Below are 23629 nucleotides of genomic sequence, written 5' to 3'. Positions count from 1 at the left end.
TCATTTCTGTGTTTGTAATATTGTTGCAGAAAACTGGCTCTGATGAATTTAGCACAGCACAGGGACTGCTGCTGGAGATTTAAGCAGCTATTAAAAAAAAGTCTCTAGCCCTTTTCCTTGCAGACCTAGAGCTCAAAATATAATTTGTTTGTTAAGGAAGCTTGATGGTCAGAAAAAGAGTTTCCCCACAGAGACCCTCATAAAGGGTTTTCTTTATCTCACAAGTGGGTTCTTCCCTCATGCAGACCTCAGGATGTCCTCCAATCCTGCAACCACATTGCTCTCATTCAGTCCCCCTCCCCTTATCCTGCAGGCCTCCTGCAATCAGGAGAAAAAGAGCTCCGCTTCTGCAGAGTTTAGGAGATCTGTAGTAGAGGTAGAAGGAGGGATCTTAAGAGGTCAGAAGCCTAGAATGGGAAACTAAGAGGCCTGTAGGAGAGGGGAACATCTAGTGAGTCTGAGGAAGCACGTCTGTCCTCTTTACGAGCTTTAAGAGGCTCAGAGGGGGCATATGCTGAGTCTTAGAAGGGTCACCGGTGGCCACATTTGAAAGCCCAAAAGCCTCTTTTGTATTGTAGGGGGATGACAAGTCTGTTCTAGATCACTGGGAAGTTGATGAGCCTATTCTGACTCTGAGACAGAGGATCCTCAGTGAAGGGATCCCCAAGAAACCAACTCAGACTATGGAAGTCCCCTCTGCAAAGCCTTCTAAGACTCATGGAGGCTACTGACCATCCCTCCTAATGCTTGCACATGTGCAGGATGGATTTGGAGAGGCTCCAAAAGAGCTTAATTAAGGACTTGCAGGGGATGGACACAAGCCTCTTAAGGTCAACATCGTTTGGGGCCTTGGTGAGCATCTTGAGTCTTATGAGGAGGCAACTCATGATGCACCTGTCAAAGTTTGCAGGAGGTGGGCACTCCATCACAAAGCCCACAGGGTGTGAAGGCTCTTGTTTGGTTAGCTGGTTGACTGGTTCAACAGCCTACTAAGATTTGCTGGGGGTAAGGAGGGGAGGCCTTCACTCTCTGGAAACCCCTACCTGGAGCACTGGGAGCAGTACAATACATACAAAAATGTACGTAGAACACTAAGAAAACTGAAACACTATTTTTCAAATTTTAATTTATCACTTTCCTAATAAGCAACCAAAAGCACACTCCCACATCACCGACTTACCTCTCCAGCAATGCTCTCCTCTCATCCTGATTATTTTGTACTGTTGCCTCTAATACAGCAATCTCCCCACGCAAATCATCCGTCTGTTTCTCTAGCTCACTGACCCTTCTTTGACTGCTCTGCCACTCTTTCTTCATTGTAGCGAGGTTTTCATTCAGAGCTGTGATCTGCATGGTGAGCTTGGCTTCCACCTCCTCATGTTTTCTGTTTTCTTCTTCTTTCTCTTTTATCTCTGTGCCCTGAGAAAAAAGGAAACATTGAACAATGAGCTATCAAATAGCTCTGAGTTTGTAACCAGGTTGGTGTGTTATTAACTCTAACATCAAAATTAAAATGATGGTAACGTTTATCTCTGCAAAACCATTTTTGATATTTTACAGCTAGCAGGCAGTAACTCAGGCATGTCTTTCCAAAGAGTCACTTTTTCTAATGCAACAATGTTCCTTATAAGTGAAAGAAAACTAGATTCTACCCTTCTGGTATTGTTCAACTGAGGCAGAGAAATTAAAAACTGTGTATTTACAATTTCAAAACTAAGTTATTTTAATTCATAAACAGCTATTATACTAAACAAATGCCTGCTTATGGTCCCACTATGGATTTATTTCTATTTGTCAAAATAGCGCTTAGCCTATTGTACCTGAGTTTTCCTACAGTATAATCTGTCTCACACTGAAGGTTTTTGGAAATATTTACAAATCATTGATTAAAAATGTAAATGCCATGAGATTAAAATTAAGTCTGCCTCCCACCCTCTTTGAAGGGAATCAGAGACATGTGCTAAATACACACAAGTTCTATACATGCTCACCAGTTTAGTTTCAATTGCAACACATTCCTTCTTCAGTTCTTCCTCTTTTTTTTTCAGCTGATCTTTGATAATTTGCTGATTCTTCTTCTCCTGTTCAAGAGCTAAATTCATGTTATCTACTTTGCCCTGCAGCTCTAGTTTCTGTTGAATCAATAGCTGCTTCGCATCCTTTAGATTTGTCACCTCCTGTTAAAATATAAGTTTAAACTATCACATAGGGTCTAAAAATAAAATGGTAAAACTTATCTGTGAACTAACTTGAGACTGACGATAACTATTTCCTGGGATAGGAGAGCAAATGCTTTTACCGCACAAAATACAGTATCAACTGACCGTGACACTATATTAAAAAAAAAAAAGTAAGTTCGTTACCTAGGTTACAAATTACATCTTAGATTACTACAAACAGAAAAAAAAATCTAATTTACTTCTCCACTAAAATAGTGGAAATTATGTTTGTTTACTTTCTGCCTTTCTGTCAAGTAGTAGGTTTGTCAATTTCACTTTTAAGCCCGATTCTAATAAATTTCACTGTCAGGTTTTCTGCACTAGGTAAGTGTCACAAGGTGAGAGTTACAAACCCCTTGGTGGCAAGAAGGGAATTTTGATTTATTTATTTCTTTACTCCATTGGAAACAATTATTGCATAGGAGTGTTTCTACAGGTCTTAAGTTTGTAAATATTTACCTACATATTGTACTGGAAATAGATGGAATAACTTCAAAAATAGATGGAATAACTTAATTTGACAGGAATGATTCTTCCTTAAATCCACAGCCCAATATGAATGTATTATTCTGATGAATAAGGGGTGCTAATTTTTCATAGGACACATCCACTGAAAGTCAAGACAAAACATCCCAAGGATAGTCTTTTTTTCTCCTTTCAAACCCATGGGTGGATAATATGGCCATACTTGATTTCATAAGTGGAGATATTTTTGGTTTCAGTCTGACTGCAACCATGGAGAACAAGAGGTGAATATTAAGCTGACATCCCAGGTTGTGTATGTTTTAAAATTCTCTGCAGCTCTATAAATTCCTTCTCTCTTTAGCACAGAGGTTTCAGGAAGTGTGTGACAATTATAGTTAGTATTCCTAAAATCAAAATGCATTGGGCATTGAATTCTCTGGAAGTAACCATCATTTTTAGACAGTGGATGACAAAAGAACATCTGAAAGCCATTATATATTTTTTTGTATTTCCACAGAACATAAGTATTCAGGCTATTTTAAAATTAATTTATTATTAGATTGTAAGCTCTTTGTGAGATGGACTGTGACTTCATTTATACTCACAAAACCACCTACAACATTGGAGAGGCCAGCAGAAGCAAATAAATTACTATTAATAAATATAATATGTAATAAAATGTAGAAAATGTAGCCAGGCTGTCTTTTAAAAGTGTCAGATTTCAGAAGAGACAGAAAAGATTTAGAGATGTAAAATGTTACGAGCACTTATAATACAAACAAAGACTAAAAAAAAATAATTCAACACTCCATCCTCCAATTTTTAATTTTCTCTCTCTTTTTTTTTTTTTTTTGAAAGTGAGGTATCCTTAAAAAGATTTAGTTTTGCCTCAAGAGTGATTTTTAAACTAGTTTCAACAAAACTGGTTTAACTAATATTGGTTTGGTATTTTAATGTTGCAGTAAATTACATGCACTTAAGAGTGAGAGGTAGGTACATTTTTAATGAACGTACACATTTTTTTAATTAGGAGTGTCGCTTTAAAAATCAGAGTTCAGGTTGGATACAACCATTCTAAAACAGCTTAAAATCCCCCCTCCCCAACAACTTCACACTTTACATGGCTTTCCATATCAGTGAGAACATGTACCTTCATAAAACTAAGATGTTGGTTTTGCTTTGGGTTTTTGGTTTGTTTTTTGTTTTGTTGTGGGGCTGGAAGAGGCTGTTTACTTTCCTCACTTCTCAGAATTTGGGTGCACAGCGTGAGAACTCTTCCCCTTGTCCACCTTTTATTAAAACATTGGGAGACAGCCTGGATATTTAATTGCTTAGAGTCATCTATATAAAAGGAGACAGCATGGTCTAGAGGTTAGAGTACAGAATTTGAAGTCAGGAGACTTGGATCACAACCAACTGACAGTCTTGCTGTGTGACCATGAAAAAATGACTTAGGACTAATCCACAAAGGGACATAGGGGTCGCAACTCCTAACTTTTAGGCATCTTGCCACCTCAGTGGAATCTACAAACCCTAGTTAAGGTGCCTAAGCTCTCCATAGAATACATGGGGAGAGATGGGCACCTAAGAATGGGATCCACAGAAGCAAGCACACTAGCAGGGAGCTGCCTAAAGTAGTCAATGGGAGATGCTGAGGAGAAAGGTGGGTCCTAGCCCTGCCCCGCTCAGCGAGTGAGGCACCTGACTGGGCTGGAAAAAGTCACCTATCTCTGCTTGCAGCCCACAGCCAGGGACCCTCTCCTGGAGTCAGGTGCATAAGCTGTTTCATACAGAAGTGATGGCAGCACACGTCTAGCTCCTCACAAAACAGCCAAGGAGCAGAGAGGATGGGAAGGCCTCCCTTATCATCTTTAGCCCTGTGGTTAGTGTATGCAGTCAGAGTGTGGTAGACACCAGTTCAATTCCCCCCTCTGCCTGATATGGAGAGGGAAATTGAACTTGGGCCTCCTGCATTGCACCCTACCCACGAGGCTACAGAGTCATTCTCACTCTCTGGCCCAAAGCATATTTAATTATTTATACTCAGTAGAACAGCTTCAACAAGAGACACTGAGCCACATCAAAATAACCCATAGCCCAGTGCTCTGAGAACATCAACTGGATTGGGCCCCCCAAGATAGGCGGGGACATCTATCTTCACGTGGTTTGAGGATTCCGCTGGGGCTTAGCCTGGAAGTCTAGGCTGAGGTGTTATATGCATACCCAGCGGCAGAAACTTAGGCACCTGAGGGACTTTTACAGCAAAAATTTAGGCACTTCCAGAGTTAGGTAGGAGCTGACCCAAGGTTTTGCAGATCTCAATGATGCCTAAAATTTGGGCTTGGGTGCCTGATGTGGGAGTTAGGCTCCTAAGTACTTTTGTAGGTATGGGCCTTAATCCCTCTGAGCTTGAGTTCCTTCATGTGTAAAATGGAGATAGTAATACCCATTGTTGCAAAGCAATTTGAGATTCTCTGATGGAATGCGTTACTTTCGTGCATATTCTTATTTGTGTAGTTCCAATTTGTGTCTCAACATACCTTCTCAAATTCTTGCTTGCAGGTCCTAAGCTCTTCACTATATTTAGTACTATCTTTTTCCAGTTTACTCTTTATTTCCTGGAGCTCTCTTGTTTTAGATTTTTCATTAGCCAAGTCTTTTTCTTTCAAAACCTTGAAAATAAATCAAAGGAAAAATGGGACCTTATCCAGACTTACAGTTATCAAAAACTTCTTGATTACAAAGATTGCTGATGGAAGAATGATTGTATCAGCTATCCATCCACAATTATTTTGTCTGATCTTAGAGAAAACCCTAGATTAAACCATTTAGTTTAATCTTTAAAATCAATAATCTGTTTTTTCTTTTCACATTAATTTTGTTCAGTATATGGCCCCTCGGGGATAATAAACTTATGCTGAAATTGTTTTAATTTATTCTGTCATTTCAACTATTTGTTTAAAATCTTTTATGTATCAGTAGTCCAATAAACTGCTGTAAGTGCAGGTACAAATTGCATTACCACAATACATTGAGACGTCCTGGTATGTTTCTAAATATGTTTCCATTAGAAAATAGGAAAGAGGAGAAAGGTAATGGGAAAAGTAAGTTACCTTGTCTTTCTGGATTTCCTGTAACATCTTGTTCTGTTCTTTCAGCTGCTGTTCTTTCTTTGACACATCCTGCTCCAGAGTAGACTTTATTGTCTTAAGTTCTTGGATCAACTGATTAAGGTTACCAATTTGATTTCTGCTTGAAACTAATTCCTCCTGAGCCAGAGCAAGTTTCTCCTCTGTGGACTAATTAAAAAAACAGTTCTGAAAATCATCTGTCAAAGCCATTGCAAGATCAGAGCTCCACATTAGTCACAATAATTTAAACACTTATTATGCATCTACATGGAAAGTTCAGCTTCTGCTGCATAGTACTTCATTTTAAAATTTTAGAATTTCAGTAGAACACAGTTAGTAGCACACACACTATTTTCCTGTATTCTCTTGTTGGGACAATGCCTGTAACAGAGTGACAGCAAGAGAAAAAAACACATAAATAATAAGGTAACTGGAACTGAATGAGGTGACTATTAAATTGTAATTAACAGCTGTTGAGTAATGACGAGAGAAGCAAACTGAACTCTATCTCAGGGGAGGGCAAATCAGGAGCAGAAGTAATAATTTCAACACTTGATCATGGACAAAAGAGGTTGCAATTCATTTCCAAAAGGTACTTTGAGGAAAGTGTTTGAGCTCAGCAAGAGCACAGGAAGAGACAAATTATGTGAAGAGATAATTTTCACACAAATTATATAAAATTGGTTCAAGTCCCAGTTAAGAAGACATCTCTATTAACCACATCTTACTTAAGTGGCACCTGCTGTGTGTAAATTAGAACACATAGTAGACTGCACTTTAATTTCCAAACTCCATATAATACGAGTAATTATTGCAAATTTATTGAATGACATTATTCAAAAATATTTACACACTATACAGTACAGCACAGGCTGACTGTTACATTTCCTTTCACCAATTTTTTGAGCTTCTTGGTCGGTGTGTATGCACAATTAAAATTTCAATCGTTGCTACCGTTAATGGTAAATTTAAAGGAAAAATGTCTGGTGCAGACAAAGCTTACTTAAGGCTCACTACTCATTGATGCTAGCACCTGAAAATGTTTTTTGATCAACACAGCTGATAACCACTTAATTTCTGCCAAATAACTTTCTTGTAGTGTCTTAAATTAAGTGTTAAAAATAAAACTAAAGATTTTATCCCCCTCATACAGTATCTGTTTGTTAAATTCCTCATCTCCTCTTGCTCAGAGTGGCTATTGTTACAGTGTTCCAAACTCTTGTGATGTTTTCAGAAGTCTCACAATATTTGATGTTCTTCTTAAAGCCCCAGCTTGCTGGAATCATGAGATTGCATGAGTATCTCAGTTTTAAAAAAATCTAGCTCTCATGGTGGTGAAGAAAAGCTTGAAAAGTGGGAAGCAAGGGAACCCTAGCAGCCCAGAAACCAGATCACAAATAAAAAGCCTCAATTTTTTTAGATTTCAGAATGTGTAAGCACAGTTCATAAATTCTGAGCCCTTGACGTTGGTGATACTACTTTTGTAACAGGAGCATTTCAACAGTAGTGTTTGAAAGCAGGGTTGGCTACATCAATGGAAGGAACAAGTGGCGACTCAAGACACTAGAACTAAAGAATATCAGAAAAATGACCTGTTTTTCAGTAAAAAAAAAAAATATATATATATATATATATATATATAAATAACTGAACAAGGCTTAAGGTCAGATTTATTGTTACCTCTTGGAATCACAAAGCTTCAGTAAGAGGACTACGTTGGGATTTAAGCATAGAAGGATAGTACATTTTAAAAAGGCTCATTATCTTTACTAAAAACTTAAAACAATAAGCATATCCCAAACCATATTCAAAGACAGGTAAAAAGGAAAAGCATGCAAGTCATTAAAACCTGTTTCAGTATCTGGTAACAAATAAAACAGAGCAGAGCCCAACAGTAGAGCTATGTAATTATCTCCCAAGGTATTTTAAGTGGACATAAAACCCTCTTCAAAACATGCAGTGAAATCCTGGCCCCACTGATGTCAATGGGAATTTTGCCCATTGGTTCTTGCAAAGGCCTTTATGATGTGGGAGACTGCCAGAACTCAACAACAATGACAACTCAGACTATGACATATTAATACTGGGTGAAAAACTGCCCAACTGAAATCAATGGCAGTTTTGCCCATTACAATTTCACCCATTATTTTAAACAGGCCAGTTTTAACATGCACATTACAGTGTCCTCTCCTAACTAGTATCCTCTTCAACAGTAGTAAATATTCTTTAAATGAGCAGATAATCACTCCAATGTATAACACACAGTTTGTGTGACTGTCTTTCTGTATGAGTGGCAGTACTCTCAGTTACTGGATGGAATGTCAGACCAGCTTAAGTATTAATATCCACACTGACATCTTAGACCCTATCTAGCTTATAGCTATAATACTGCTACACAAGTATGAATACTTCTCAGGTAAGCCCCTTCGTTTTCCATTCAAACCTATTTTTAACTAAAAAATCCCGGGTTTTATAAAAAAGTATTTAGTTTTTTTCCTGATGTTCACCCTATCTTTGTATCATTCAAATATATAAAAAATAACTTTTTCTATTACAAAAAATATATATATTACGAGAATATATTATTCTGTGTGTATATGCAAAACTGCCTGTTGAAGTAAGGCTATGTATTAGTCTAGAAGATACACACAATAAACAGGCACACATGCAAGCTCTGAAGTGCGTGCACATCTGAATGTACTGATGAATCTCACACCCACCATGCCACATTTCAAGCTTTTAGCAGATAATGGTTTAAAGAAACACACTAAAATGGAAAGAAAATGAAAATCTGTATCAGAATACATTTCAGAACACAAGGAAGTATTCTAAAGTTTTAAAAAAACAAAAACAGGAGAACAGGGATAAAGTTGAGTATCTGCGCTGCAAATGGTGTGGCCCAATTATTAAATGTAAATATTTAAAGGCTAATAGTTCTAAGTCTACAACAGTAAACTGTTTATTGAAATGATATGTTGTTTTCTTAAACTCAAAAGTGACATTGTGTTTTGAGTTCTGTTTTAGTTCTGCAGCAAACCACATTGAATTTGTTCATCAAACCATTAATCTACTGAATACTTTCCCCCCGTCCTTCCGTCCACCAAAATAACCCCTGATATTTACCCAGAAAAATTATTAATAGTTTTTCCCACCAATATTCACCTGTTTTTGTTGTTATAGTAATAAACACACTGATAAATTCACAGGAAAAATTAAATAAAATAAAAACTGAAAATGAAGGGCCCTATTAACAGGTTAATGCTAGTTTAATTTTAAATTCTTGAATAAGGAATCAAACAAAGTACAAATTGGGTAAGTAATGAGATCAATGGGATATTTATTAGAATGTTTTTAAACAGGGGATGGGACAAGCAGAGGAGGCATTAGAAAATATTTTGAGGACCTGGTATGTACTAGGTCACAGTGGCTTAGGTACACTAGCCTTTGTGCCCTTTTTATTACGTGTAGTTTGAATTTGAAGGAGTGGGAGGTATGGGGGAAAGGATTACTAGCAAATACACAGAGAGGAAAGGTCAAATGAAAAAAAGACACCAACCAGGAAGACTATCATAGAATCATAGAATATCAGGGTTGGAAGGGACCTCAGGAGGTCATCTAGTCCAACCGCCTGCTCAAAGCAGGACCGATCCCCAATTAAATCATCCCAGCCAGGGCTTTGTCAAGCCTGACCTTAAAAACTTCTAAGGAAGGAGATTCTACCACCTCCCTAGGTAACGCATTCCAGTGTTTCACCACCCTCCTAGTGAAAAAGTTTTTCCTAATATCCAACCTAAACCTCCCCCACTGCAACTTGCGACCATTACTCCTTGTCCTGTCATCTTCTACCACTGAGAATAGTCTAGAACCATCCTCTTTGGAACCACCTCTCAGGTAGTTGAAAGCAGCTATCAAATCCCCCCTCATTCTTCTCTTCTGCAGACTAAACAATCCCAGTTCCCTCAGCCTCTCCTCATAAGTCATGTGTTCCAGACCCCTAATCATTTTTGCTGCCCTTCGCTGGACTCTCTCCAATTTATCCACATCCTTCTTGTAGTGTGGGGCCCAAAACTGGACACAGTACTCCAGATGAGGCCTCACCAATGTCGAATAGAGGGGAACGATCACGTCCCTCGATCTGCTCGCTATGCCCCTACTTATACATCCCAAAATGCCATTGGCCTTCTTGGCAACAAGGGCACACTGCTGACTCATATCCAGCTTCTCGTCCACTGTAACCCCTAGGTCCTTTTCCGCAGAACTGCTGCCTAGCCATTCGGTCCCTAGTCTGTAGCTGTGCATTGGGTTCTTCCGTCCTAAGTGCAGGACCCTGCACTTATCCTTATTGAACCTCATCAGGTTTCTTTTGGCCCAATCCTCCAATTTGTCTAGGTCCCTCTGTATCCTATCTCTGCCCTCCAACGTATCTACCACTCCTCCCAGTTTAGTATCATCCGCAAATTTGCTAAGAGTGCAATCCACACCATCCTCCAGATCATTTATGAAGATATTGAACAAAACCGGCCCCAGGACCGACCCCTGGGGCACTCCACTTGACACCGGCTGCCAACTAGACATGGAGCCATTGATCACTACCCGTTGAGCCCGACAATCTAGCCAACTTTCTACCCACCTTATAGTACATTCATCCAGCCCATACTTCTTTAACTTGCTGACAAGAATACTGTGGAAGACCGTGTCAAAAGCTTTGCTAAAGTCAAGAAACAATACATCCACTGCTTTCCCTTCATCCACAGAATCAGTAATCTCATCATAGAAGGCGATTAGATTAGTCAGGCATGACCTTCCCTTGGTGAATCCATGCTGACTGTTCCTGATCACTTTACTCTCGTGTAAGTGCTTCAGGATTGATTCCTTGAGGACCTGCTCCATGATTTTTCCGGGGACTGAGGTGAGGCTGACTGGCCTGTAGTTCCCAGGATCCTCCTTCTTCCCTTTTTTAAAGATTGGCACTACATTAGCCTTTTTCCAGTCATCCGGGACTTCCCCCGTTCGCCACGAGTTGCTATGAAGCAAGGTAATTCCTCAACAGGGTGACCAGATGCCCCTATTTTATAGGGACAGTCCTGATATTTGGGGCATTTTCTTCTATAGGCACTGTGACAAAGTTCCTCCTCTCCCTTGGTGGGTTCTGCGCTTATTGGTGGATGTGCTCGCCTCAGAGATTCACAGCAGCCCTCAGTTTGGCCACTTTTGCTATTGGCTCAAACCTGCTGCTCACTCAGCTAACCTCATCACTGGCCAGCATGGGGAAAAGGAAGGCGAACAATCCCCACAGTCTCTGCTGATCCACCTAGTGGGTCGGGGAAAAGGCCAGGGACCTTCCCCTCTGGTGGGACCCACAGTCCAGGTCACTCCTCCTGTATCCAATAGGGAGTTGGGGGAATGGAGGGAACCTGGGCCCACCCTCTACTCTGGGTTCCAGCCCAGGGCCCTGTGGATCACAGCTGCCTACAGTGTTTCGTGTAACACCTATGTGACAGCTACAACTCCCTGGGCTTCTTCCCCATGGCCTCCTCCCAACACCTTCTTTATTCTCACCACAGGACCTTCTTCCTGATACCAGATAGCGTTTGTACTCCTCAGTCCTCCAGCAGCACCCGTTCTCACTCTCAGCTCCCTGGGTGCCCCTCACTGACTGAAGTGAGTTCCTTTTTAAACCGGATGCCCTGATTAGCCTGCCTGTCTTAATGGATTCTAGCAGCTTCTTAATTGGCTCCAGGTGTCCTAATTAGCCTTCCTGCCTTAATTGGTTCCAGCAAGTTCCTGATTGTTCTGGAATCACCCCTATTACCTTACCCAGGGAAAAGGGACCTACTTAATCTGGGGCTAATATATCTGCCTTCTATCACTCTCCTGTAGCCATCTGGGCCGACCCTGTCACAGTACCTATTACCTCCCACCCCCGTCCCAATTTTTCACACTTGCTGTCTAGTCACCCTATTCCCCACATACATTCTATTGATGGCATTGTCTTTGGAAGAGACCAGGACTAGATTAGAAAAGCATCCAGGCCAAGACTGATGTGCATTTGGCAGATCTCATACAGTATTTGTTTAATTTGATCCAGCCCAGAGCTAGCAGTTCCTCATTTTCATGAGCACTACACATTCACTTACAGAAAATGTAACTTTTAGGGAAAAAGGGCAATTTTTGTAAACAATACAAAGTCCCCCCCAATTTACATAAATTAAAAGAGAATATAATTTATTTGAACTTGACAGCTCAAATCCATCCATCCATTCCCCCCACACACCATCAATACAGTTAAAGAATTGCAAGAGATCAACACCCTTATTTTTAAAAAGGAACATATCCTTTCAATAACTTTAATTTTAACCAAAGTGAATTGGTTTGGTGCCATTTTTGTGGGGGAAGAAACAAGGCAATTTTTTAGACTGAACTAGTACAGTAACTCCTCACTTAAAGCTGTCCTGGTTAAAGTTGTTCTGTTGTTATGTTGCTGATCAATTAGGGAACATGCTCATTTAAAGTTGTGCAATGCTCCCTTATAACGTCATTTGGCAGCCGCCTGCTTTCTCCACTGCTTGCGGGAAGAGCAGCCCGTTGCAGCTAGCTGGTGGGGGCTTGGAACCAGGGTGGACCCGCAGCCCCCATATAAGCTCCCCACTCCCCTAAGTTCCCTGTGCAGCAGCCGCCCAGCAGGCTATCAATTGCCGGCAGTTCAGCTGTCCCTCCCCCCACTGCCATGTGCTGCTCCTGCCCTCTGCCTTGGAGCTGCTCCCAGGAGCCTCCTGCTTGCTGGAGGGAGGAGGGAGAGGGGCTAATCTCAGGGTGTCCCCCTCCCCCCTGCACCTGGACCCCACTTACCCCATCTCCATAGAACGGGCGGATACACAACAGGGCTCAGGACGGAGGAAGCTTCCTGGCAGCAGCTGCTGCATCTCAGCTTGCTGATAACTTAACAAGGTAGTGTACTTAAGAGTGGTGTCAGTGTACTTCAAGGGGAAATGTGCATCTCTCTCTCTCTCACACACAGGGTGTGTGTCTCTGTCTGCCATGCTGTCTCCCCTCCCCCCATTCATGCTGCCTTGTAGCATGTGAGGCTACATTAGCAACGAGTTAACCCTTGAGGGCTCAGCCAATTGCTAGTTCATCATTTAGCAGTAAGGCATTCCCTGGGAAATATCCCACCCTCTGACTCTACCACCTCCACCAAGCTTCACACACTAACCCACCCTATTTACATTAATTCTTATGGGGAAACTGGATTCGCTTAACATCGTTTCACTTAAAGTTGCGTTTTTCAGGAACATAACTACAACGTTAAGTGAGGAGTTACTGTATGTATTAAATTATAACGTATAGAGGTGTGTATATTTTATATATATACACACACACTATATTTTCTTTTCAATCTATATTTGACTTTTAAAACATTATTGTGTGCGCCTCTGTCCCACCATCCACCCCTTCAGATTACACCAAACCTTTTCACCTTGGCTAAAGTGACATAACATATGTTCGTTATTAAAATAAAGGCTTTGATGTTAACCAGCCCTTCATTTCTTTTCCTGTATTGATAGGGAGAGGAGGAATTGGGCTCACCAGAGCAGTTGTTCTAAGGCTGGCCTTCATGGAACACTGTCACCTAAATATCTCAAACTATAAGATTTCGCTTGAACTCCCATGATCTGCTTTTCATTGTAGTGCATCTTCCACAGCAGACTGATTCCTTTAGCTAGGAAGGTCAGGAGATAGCTCAGTAGTTTAACAATGATATTCCACTCTCACGCCAGTAGATGGTGCTATCAGTACAGCTCAACTCATATCCTCCAATCGTACCCAGACACTATACATGCCACCTCAGTTCATATCATCCACATGGCTTGAGGCCATCTATCTTTATATCTGTCTGAAACCTTGCCTCCCAGTGTGCCAAGCTGTGTTAAACCATTCCAAAGATATTTTTATTTAGCTAAAGTGAAGGCTAACAGTGAGGGTATCTCACACTCAGACCTAATCAAGTTTATTTAAACTTCTCTTTAAAGAAACTGGTTTTGACACCATGTGGACTCATCACTGCTTTGCAATGACTATCCTCCTTCTGTTAAAAGACCTGAAGCGACAAGAAAACATTCAAGATCATCTAGTTTATATGTCTCAAAGATTTGTGTTGTACAAAATCACTCCAGATGTTTCAACGCACTATGAATGAGATACTTCATTGTAGCGATGGGGCCAAACCAAAATCCTGGACCTGACCAGCCACACAAACTTTGGATCCAGATGCAATCCAAACGTTGCAGTTCTGGCTCAGGTGTATTTATTATTAATATTAAGCAAGACCCCTAGTTTTATGTAGCCTACGAGCGGTAGATTTTGCATTTGAGAAGATGAAATTCTGCTACAAGAATTTCCTGACTTTAGCAATTCTACTACTTTATCATCTGAATATCAAAATACTATACTATACCATAAAATACTATTTTATACTGAAATAAAAGCTATACAGCGTGCCCAGGGTTGAGGAAGGTAGGAACATTTTCTCTCCCCCCCCCCCGCCTTTTTTTTTTTAGCAAAAATAATGGAGACACGGAAAATAGTTCTTAGAACTATTTTTAATTAATATTAACAGTCCTGCAGTATCAGCCTTGTTCCTTCTCTACTCTCATAATCTAGCTATGCTTTCAGCCCCAAAAGTGAACTTGTTCTAACGAAGGAAGAACTACAGTTGGGTGCCCTATTTCAAAACTGATGATACAAAGTCAATACAGGGAAGTCAGGTAACAACAACAGGCACTTTTTCTTTGCATTGCACCTTTATGAAATGATAAAAATGAAACAAAAAATGGTTAGAAACAGAGTTTCTGTACTGAGGTTGTAACTATACATTGTCATATGAAACTCATGAAAATAACTAGCTTCTGCATTTACCCTAAAATCTGAAAAACAGGTCGCAGCTTTTCCCCTTTTTTATGATGTCACAAACTCAGTAAATCATTCAAGACGTTTACAAAGAGATTTAAAAGGCTGATGCCAAACCTGCATACAGCTATGCACAAGAGTAGTCCCATGATATCAATGAGACTACTTACAAGTGTAACCATTTGCAGGATCAGGAACAAAAAGATGTGCTTCAGGGGCGAGACAATAGGAGATTTAGAACAAATATAAAAAATCACAAAGGTTCAGCAAATTTAAAAAACAACTGGGAAAAATAATGATGACCACTAAGTCTAATAAAGTTAAGTATGAGAACAGCTTCCATTTTGCTTTGCACCAATTCATTATTTACACCACATAAGGCATGAGTGAGTGCTCTACGTAGGACAGGGTTTCTCAACCCCCTGGGTTGGGATCTAAAATTGGGTTTTGAAGAGTCACGTGACAACTCCTGTGGCTCCTGTCCCATGGAGCTGACTGAGCTTGTCTCCCTGCTTCAGGCATTGCAACCACTGGGGTCCCAGCACCACTTAGGTTTAGCCCAGCTGTCATGATGATGGGAGATCGGGTAGGCTCAACTGCATTGCATTTCCATAACTGTGGGCCAACCCCATTATATTCTGCAGATATCAAAAAATTTAGTTAGTTTATAAAACAGTCTTAGTTTTTCTTTTTAAAGAAAATTCCACCTTCTTCAGCAATGTAATTTGCAACCCTAAATATTTATCAATCTATTTCCACTTGCAATACATTTTTTGGCCTATTTTTCCATTAAGCTGTACTCTCTGTCATGTATTTCTAGATATTTACGGTGGCCGTGACATCAATTGCAACAAGGCTCCAGAACTCCAGTTATAGGAAACAGTATCTGAGGAAACTAGGAGGACTTTACTTATAATGCAACATGGGATGTGTCACCATGACATGACAAAATATCCTATGAGAGGAAAAGGAAAAATAAAGACTCTTCAATTCTTTGCTCTACTGGTTTTGTATATTTAGTACATAAGTACCAAGGTGAAAAGAGTTTAGAAGGATGTGTTCATATTTAATTGTATTCTTTCTGTGGTCTCAGAATAAATTGATCTTTTGATCATTATTTGGAATTTCCTGAATAGGATTTTTCTTGTTTTGTTTTTTACATCTTTTCAATTTAGCTGTATTTTACAGTGGCCTATTAGTATTTTATTAAAAACTGTCTTGTTCACTGATATTATTATTATAAAACAAAAACCCACACACTGCCTCCATGCTTACACAGCATTTTAGCACAAAGGAACCACAATTTTAAAATTTATGAAATTATACATTTGCTAGGACTGGTAACCTTGTTTTCTTCTTCTTGACAACCTCCTCTGACCCTCATTTTCCCCCAGGTTGTGTCCTGGAACGCCCTACAGTGGAGCACCCATCGGGACACTACTCGAAGAAGTTGCCAAATTCGGATAAGGACTGAAATATCATACAAGAAGATCTGGAGAACTTTGAAAACTGGAATAAGAGACATGGGATAAAATTTAATAGTGCAAAGTGCAAGGTCATTCACTTAGGGACTAACAACAAGAATTTCTCCTTTAAGCCGGGGACATATCAGTTGGAAGTGACAGAGGAGGAGAAAGACCTGGTGAACTGGTTGATCACAGGATGACTATGAGCCGCCAACGTGAAGCGTCTGAGAAAAAGACTAATGCAGTCCTAGGATGCATCAGGCAAGGTATTTCCAATACAGAAAAGGAAGTGTTAGTACCAATACACAAGGCACTGGTGAGACTTCATCTGGAATACTGTACACAATTCTGGTCTCCCATGTTTAAGAAAGATTAATTCAAACTAGAACAGGTGCAGAGAAGGGCTCCTAGGATGACCAGAGGAATGGAAAATCTACCTTATGAGAGGAGACTCAAAGAGCTTGCTCGTTTAGCCTAACCAAAAAAAAAGGGAGATATGATTGCTCTCTATAAATACATTAGAGGGATAAATATCAGGGAGGGAAAGGAGTTATTTAAATTAAGAGCCAATGTGGACACAAAAACAAATGGATATAAACTGGTTATCAACAAGTCTAGGCTTGAAATTAGACAAAGGTTTCTAACCACCAGAAGAATGAAGTTCTGAAACAGCCTTCCAAGGGGAGCAGTGGGGGCAAAAACCTAACTGGCTTCCAGACAGAGCTTGATAAGTTTATGCAGGGGATGGTAGCTGCAACTGCTAACAGCATATATCTCCAATAGCCGGTTATGGGACACTAGATGGGGAGGGCTCTGAGTTACCACAGAGAATTATTTCCCAAGTGTCTGGCTAGTGAGTCTTGCTCACATGATCAGGGTCTAACTGATCTCCATATTTGGGATTGGGAAGGAATTTTCCCCTAAGTCAGGTTGGCAGAGAACCTGGGTGTGTGTGGGGGGGGGGGCGAGATGGGGGGAGAATTCGCCTTCTCTTGCATCATGGGGTAAGGGTCTCTTGTAGGTTTAAATTAGGGTAAATGGCAGATTCTCTGTAACTTGTAGTCTTTTAATCATGATTCTTCACTAACCCAACCAGAGGTTATACGTTTATTAAAGGAGTGGATGGGTGAGGTTCTGTGGCCTGCAATGTGCAGGAGGTCAGACTAGATGATCATGATGGTCCATCCTGATCTTAGAGTCTACGAGCACTGCAGTTTGGAAAGAAAGGTCCAAAAAGGGCCATCGAACCTTTAATGACTACACATGATCAGTGTCAACTGTTTTGCAACTCATCCTAAAGATAATTCCTCTAGCACCATGATATTTCCTAACACTTGCTGGGGCACTGCTTCAGTCAGTCACTGTGGCACATAATGGTCTAATCTCCCGTGGGCTGTAATACTTAAGTCTAATTTTGGGTGTTTGGTTTAGTGTGCAGGTGCTGGATGGTGTTGGTGGCCTGTGATATACAGGCTGTCACAAGAGATGAAATGGTGGTAACTGCTGGTTTTAACTCTATGATTCCACGACTACTCTGAGTACTGACTGAGAAGAAAAAGCACTATCTGCTAACTTTCCAAAAACAGTCCTAGCAGTACTTGGGCTTTCTTGGAGGTCTCCCATCCCAGCACTAACAATGTCAGGGTGTGCTTAGATTTGACATCTGAATCAAGATGGTATGGCTGCATCACTTTATATATAAAATAGGTCCCACTAAGAAGAAAGCCCTTCAAAAACATATCTTGAATAGAAATAGTATATACATTGGCCAGAACAACTGGGTCACTTGTAGAACAATACAGACTGAACAGGTTTGTTGCAGGAATGCAAGCTGATGAGCACTGTCAAAGCCTGTTAAGTCCATACAAAGGAGCCAAAAAGGCATTAAGTTGTGGGGGAGGGAAATACTCTTGGGGTTACTCCCTTGCATGCTGGCAGAAATGGATGCCATTAGTTGTATTTCTGTTTTCACAGATTGGGAACTATGCAGTGGGAAGACTGGGGACAAGCTTTATACAGAGTGAAATGTGAAAAGAAAGAATCCAGTACCCCTAAATCCTTCACCTTGTTCCCAGAGCTCAGACAACAGCACTGCTACAAAACACTTGTGAACTGAAAGGGCGTTCTAGGTAAATCAGGCAAAAATACTTGGCATTTAAATCAATTCCAACATGTACTGTGTCCTGAGGAAAAGAACACAATACAATTTTATACATAGCAAAAGAGTTTTTTCTTCATATGGCTTTCACTTTGCTTCTTTGTATTCATCCTGAAGACAAACATTATTAGGTCACTTATGACTTTAAAAAGACACTGTACCTTAAGATCTTGCCTTGTTGCCAACAGCTCAGATTCTTTACCATAAAGATCCAGCTGAAGTTCTTTCATATTTTCCTGATCTTTTTCATGAATCTTCTGTAGCTCTGCTAGTTTTCCTTTCTCTGCTTTAAGCTCCTGTGCTGATAATGTTACCTGCTGCTGTAATTTATTCTCTAGTTCTGCCTGAAACACACATATGAATCCTGGATTTATATTTTACAGTACAAAGCAGGCATGTAAGATAAAATGTAAAATATGGATTATTTGCAATCTCAGTTTTGTTAAACTAATTTTTAAGAAATGTTAATTAAACAAGCATAATTATTTCATAAATCTTTTCTCTTGATTCACTCTGCAATACTTATAGCTATTACTTATCCCAGCTACAAAATTTGAACAAGGTCATATTATTAAATCATATTATTTCTTACATTAATATACTGTGATTTACTTGCTATATAATAAAGAAAATAAATGACTAACATCAAGAGACTAATTAAACACAGGGAGCCCAGTTTTCAAACATCTAAACAGTATTTCCAAACTTTGCAGTTTCCATGGGCAGAACAACAGAAGGCCACTGCAATACTTTATATGATAAATGAGAAACTGAGTGCAAACATCATTTAATAGTACAGCACATGACACTAACATCCCTAAAACTATACGGAGTTTGAACTTTTTCATCATAGTTAACATTTCATATTGTCATTAAGACTATTCTCTTCTTACAATACAAAATGAGTTGTTTAAAACCACCACTTATGCTCCAAAATGCTGAGGACTCTTGTCTAAATTATTCTCACGAAACTGCATACTGCTATGCGACAAGATGGCAACTCTTGCCACATTGCATACAGATGCAGTAGAATGAACACAGCAGATCTAGCTATTTTTATCAATTTGATGACAGGTGTACTACTTGCATAATCCATAATTCACTATTTGAGCCTTACACTCAACGTTTTTATAGTTTTGACCTTGAACAATATCTGATGGGCTCAGTTGTGCATCCTGACCTTACCATTCCCAGTAACACATTTCAGCTACAGTAAATAGCTATTTTATCACCCACATAATGACATAAAACAGAAGCATGCATCAGAGGAGTTAATACTAATTTCCTTTGTAAGTAAGAGGAATGAAGAGAAATCAGGACTACCTTTTCTAAAAGGGCACCCTTTAATTCAGCTTGCTGTGTTTCAGTTTGCCTTTTCTTCTGATCAAATGATTCCTTCAGTTCTTTCAGCTTTCCCTGGAGATGCTGCTCATTCTTTTCCTTCTCTTTTAGGACACCCTGAATTTCCAGTATTTGTCCTCGTGCTGAATCAAGCTCTATTATCAGCTGCTTAGAAATCTATATTTAAAAATATAAAAAACCTGCATATTATCTTTACCTTAATCATCATAGTTTTTGTTGCTGTATATCAAATACGTTATTTACAGCTAACATCTAATTGGACAGCCTTTTTTTTCATGCAGGGGCCAAACTGGCCCACTCCACAGTCACTTGGCAGCAGATCCTTTATCGTTGACGTGGCTATCCTGTGCTCTAGAATGTAAGTTTTCATTTTTTTAAATGTAAGAATAATCCATATAGTTACAAAGATAACCTCCTATAGGGAGATTTTCAAAAACAACAAAATCTCTCAAGAGTTTCTGAAAATTTTCTCCCAAACAGCAAATAGCATACTGATAAAATGATACATACAATGATATGGAGATGTCTAACTAAGCTTGAAACAACAGATCTGAGAGGTGTGAACTGTCACCACTCATTTAAAAGAGATGTTAACTCAGAAAACTAATGACAAGTTAACATAGTTAACTATTTCAAAACATGTAAGAAAGCAGAGGGACAATGATCATCTGTTATCACTGTATCTATTGTACGAAAAGCACACCAAAACCACGGATGATCATATTAGAATACACACAATCTTCTGTGACTGTCATCTTGTTTTGGTGTCAACTGCATAGGGCTTGGGAGAATACCACTACTTTTTTTCCCCTCCAATCTGATCTCTGCATATGTGATTGGAAAAGCTGTCATTGATATATTGTTATTTTTTGTAATTGGGAATTAGTAATCTTACCCCTTCCTGTTTTTCCAGAGAGTTTTTCAACTCATTCCGTTCTTTAGCTACAGACTCTGTCTGTACTTGAAGCTGATGTTTAGTTTCTTGGCAAGATTTTTCCTAAAAAACAGATTACCTAGTGAGCATTTTTTGTCAACTTTACCAAATGCATTTAAGCTATTATTACAAAAACTACAAACTACCAAGAAAGAACACTTGCATTCTCTTAAATCAGAATCTGTTTCCGACACAGAAATATCCTCACAATGGGCTATAAACTATAACTGTTGAAAATCCAGTCCTAGTCATTCTTCCCAGGTCACGAAGGCCCAGATTCAGGAAAGCACTTCAGCACATTCTTAAGACCCATGGACTTAAATGCTATTTATTCTGAAAATTAAGCATGTGCTTAAATAGCATTTAAGTTCCTGGCTCTTAAGAATGTGTGCTGAAGTGCTTTCCTGAATAGGGATGCTTTTCTCAATTGAGGCCTAGATTGGCAGCTCAGAAGTGGAACCACAAGGATGGCCGTTTTAAAGTACCAATAAATACTGAGGTTCTTCCCCTTGTCAGGGAACGGTATAGGCTCAAAACACCATCTTTATTAATTCTGGAGTAAGGTATTACACAGAGTAAGTAAGCACGGCAGAACTCAGAGTAACAGCCGTGTTAGTCTGTATTCGCAAAAAGAAAAGGAGTACTTGTGGCACCTTAGAGACTAACCAATTTATTTGAGCATAAGCTTTCGTGAGCTACAGCTCACTTCATCGGATGCAAGTGAGCTGTAGCTCACGAAAGCTTATGCTCAAATAAATTGGTTAGTCTCTAAGGTGCCACAAGTACTCCTTTTCTTATGGCAGAACTGGAACCTTTGTTAGTAATGTGATCTAAAATCTCTCTCTCTCACACACACACACACACACGCACGCACCCACCCACCCAAGGTCCAAATCCCACTCCCTGAAATCAATGGCAAAACTCCCATGGACTTTCCCGGAAGTAGAATATGGACCTTATTTTTAATAGTATAAACTGAAGAGTAAATCCTTCCAGTTACTAGAGTAAATGTAAATAGTTAAGCAGAAGTAGCTAAGGCCAGGTCTACATTATAAACATACCTCAGTATAACTACATTGCTCAGGGGTGTGAAAAATCCACAGCCCTGAGCGACACAGTTATCCAGCCTAAACCCCAGTATAGACAGCGCTATGTCGACAGGAAGGCTTCTCCCCTTGACACACTGCCGCTTCTCACAGAAGTGGATTAACTACGTCGATGGGAGAAGCTCTCGTGTCAGCATACTAGCATCTTCAATGAAGCACTACAGTGGCACCACTGCAGCGTTTTAAGAGTAGACCTGACTTTGTAAAACATTGCAATCACAGGTATTCGTTAAAGAAGAAACAAAAGGACTTTTTATAAAAGGGATAGAAGGTGGGGAGAAATGTTATTTGTAATTGTAAATACTGATTATTTTTGAGTGGAAATAAAAATAACAATCACACATGGGAGCTGAGAGATGGTTTGATGCAAAGCAGGAAAAGAAATTGGGAAAAATACCCCTATGATAAATTTTAAACATAGAAAATTCACAAAATCTGTATTGCTACTGTACTAGGTGATGTTGCCATAAGCAGCCAAAGTTTAAAAAAAAAAAAAAGAAAAATGGGGATTATCGTTTTAAACACAGTAATAGTAAGGGTCACTTTTATAACAATAATGAACTCCTGGCCAACCATTTTGCTGCCATACTGCCGCTTCTTAGGTCACTGGAATCAGTTAGCTTTCAGACAGGTCTTGCAACATGTTCAGATGTGGTATTTCCCAAAATGACAGACACAATTATTCTATGCAGTGTTGTAGCCATGTTGTTCCCAAGATATTAGAGACACAAAGTGGATGAGGTAATATCTTTTATTGGGCCAACTTCTGTTGGGGAGAGCTTACAGAGCTCTTCTTCAGCTCTGCAGACTTGTGTAAGCTCAAAGGCTTGTCTGCAACAGAAATTGGTCCAATAAAAGATACGACCTCACCCACCTTGTCTCTCCAGACACCATTATACTTACCAGAACCAGCAATCTTCCATCACACCCATAACAAGTGCACCAATGTGTTCTGCATGAAACAGATTAGAAAACCAAAACTATAATACGTTAAGAAAAACTGACTTCATTGTTCTCAAATGTGGGTTGCATTCTGGCAAAATTTCACAATCTATGTTTTTATAGGGCTGTCCAGTGTTTTCCACATTTCACATATAATTGTTTCAATGCTCATCCCTGTCTGTGGTTTTCTTTGCCATATTAAAAAGCAACTAAAGGGGTCTGGTTTCTGGTATGAACCAATGTTTACCAGTAAAAATATCCAGCCACAACTTAATTCAGGACTTACAATTATATCTCAGTTTTGTTTTTCTTAAGGCAATCATAATTTCCACAGTTGGTGCCATCATCTTTGCAATAAATGTGAGCAGTTTTCGTACTAGAATGCAAAGCAGAGCTGACAATCATGAATGAGCAAATTGAAAAATACCCAATACTGGATGCCTGATTAAATCCATAACTAACCATTTCTGCCACAGCGGCTTTTCCTTTCTGTTTCTCCTTTTCCAATTCATCCTTTATATCCTTCAAGGATTCAATGGTTTTTGATAATTTGTCTTTGGTAACTGTAAGGTCTTTCAATAAAGTGTCTTTCTCCAACTTCATTTTCTGCAGCTCTAATGTTGCTGCTTGAATCTTGCCATCTAGTTCCTTACGTTGTTTATTTGTCTCTTGATTTAATTTCTCAAGGTCCCGTTTAAGGCTTGCTTTTTCTTCCCCTTGCTTTGATATTTGCTGTTTTGCTTGTTCCAGGGCATCAGATTTCTTCTCCAAATCCAATTTAGTACTAGATACACTGTGCAAATACAAAGGAGAGCAGTGAAATACAAAACTTTAAAAAATTATCCATAAGTTGTTTTGTGTAATTAAATCTACTCTCTATAATCAAAAACATTAATCGTTCTTCTAATTTAAAACATGTTTTTTCAGATGATGTATTGA

At 39.5% G+C, this 23629-nt stretch overlaps 1 protein-coding gene across 2 annotated transcripts in view; it reads right to left on the bottom strand.

The window, feature by feature from the left end:
* EEA1 (early endosome antigen 1) overlaps window positions 1-23629 on the bottom strand; it is a 136452-nt gene that overhangs the window by 16497 nt on the left and 96326 nt on the right. For both annotated transcript variants that reach the window (XM_074941912.1, XM_074941913.1), the window contains 8 exons: window positions 23153-23483; window positions 20604-20705; window positions 19670-19864; window positions 18508-18690; window positions 5798-5983; window positions 5225-5356; window positions 1992-2177; window positions 1181-1419 (listed from right to left, as the gene is read on the bottom strand). In XM_074941912.1, coding sequence (XP_074798013.1) covers window positions 1181-1419; window positions 1992-2177; window positions 5225-5356; window positions 5798-5983; window positions 18508-18690; window positions 19670-19864; window positions 20604-20705; window positions 23153-23483 — 1554 coding nt within the window. The remainder of the gene's footprint in view (window positions 1-1180; window positions 1420-1991; window positions 2178-5224; window positions 5357-5797; window positions 5984-18507; window positions 18691-19669; window positions 19865-20603; window positions 20706-23152; window positions 23484-23629) is intronic.

Source organism: Natator depressus, chromosome 1 (assembly GCF_965152275.1).
Source record: "Natator depressus isolate rNatDep1 chromosome 1, rNatDep2.hap1, whole genome shotgun sequence".
Classification (NCBI taxonomy): Eukaryota; Metazoa; Chordata; order Testudines; family Cheloniidae; genus Natator; species Natator depressus.
This window is presented reverse-complemented; position numbering and strand designations above follow the sequence as displayed.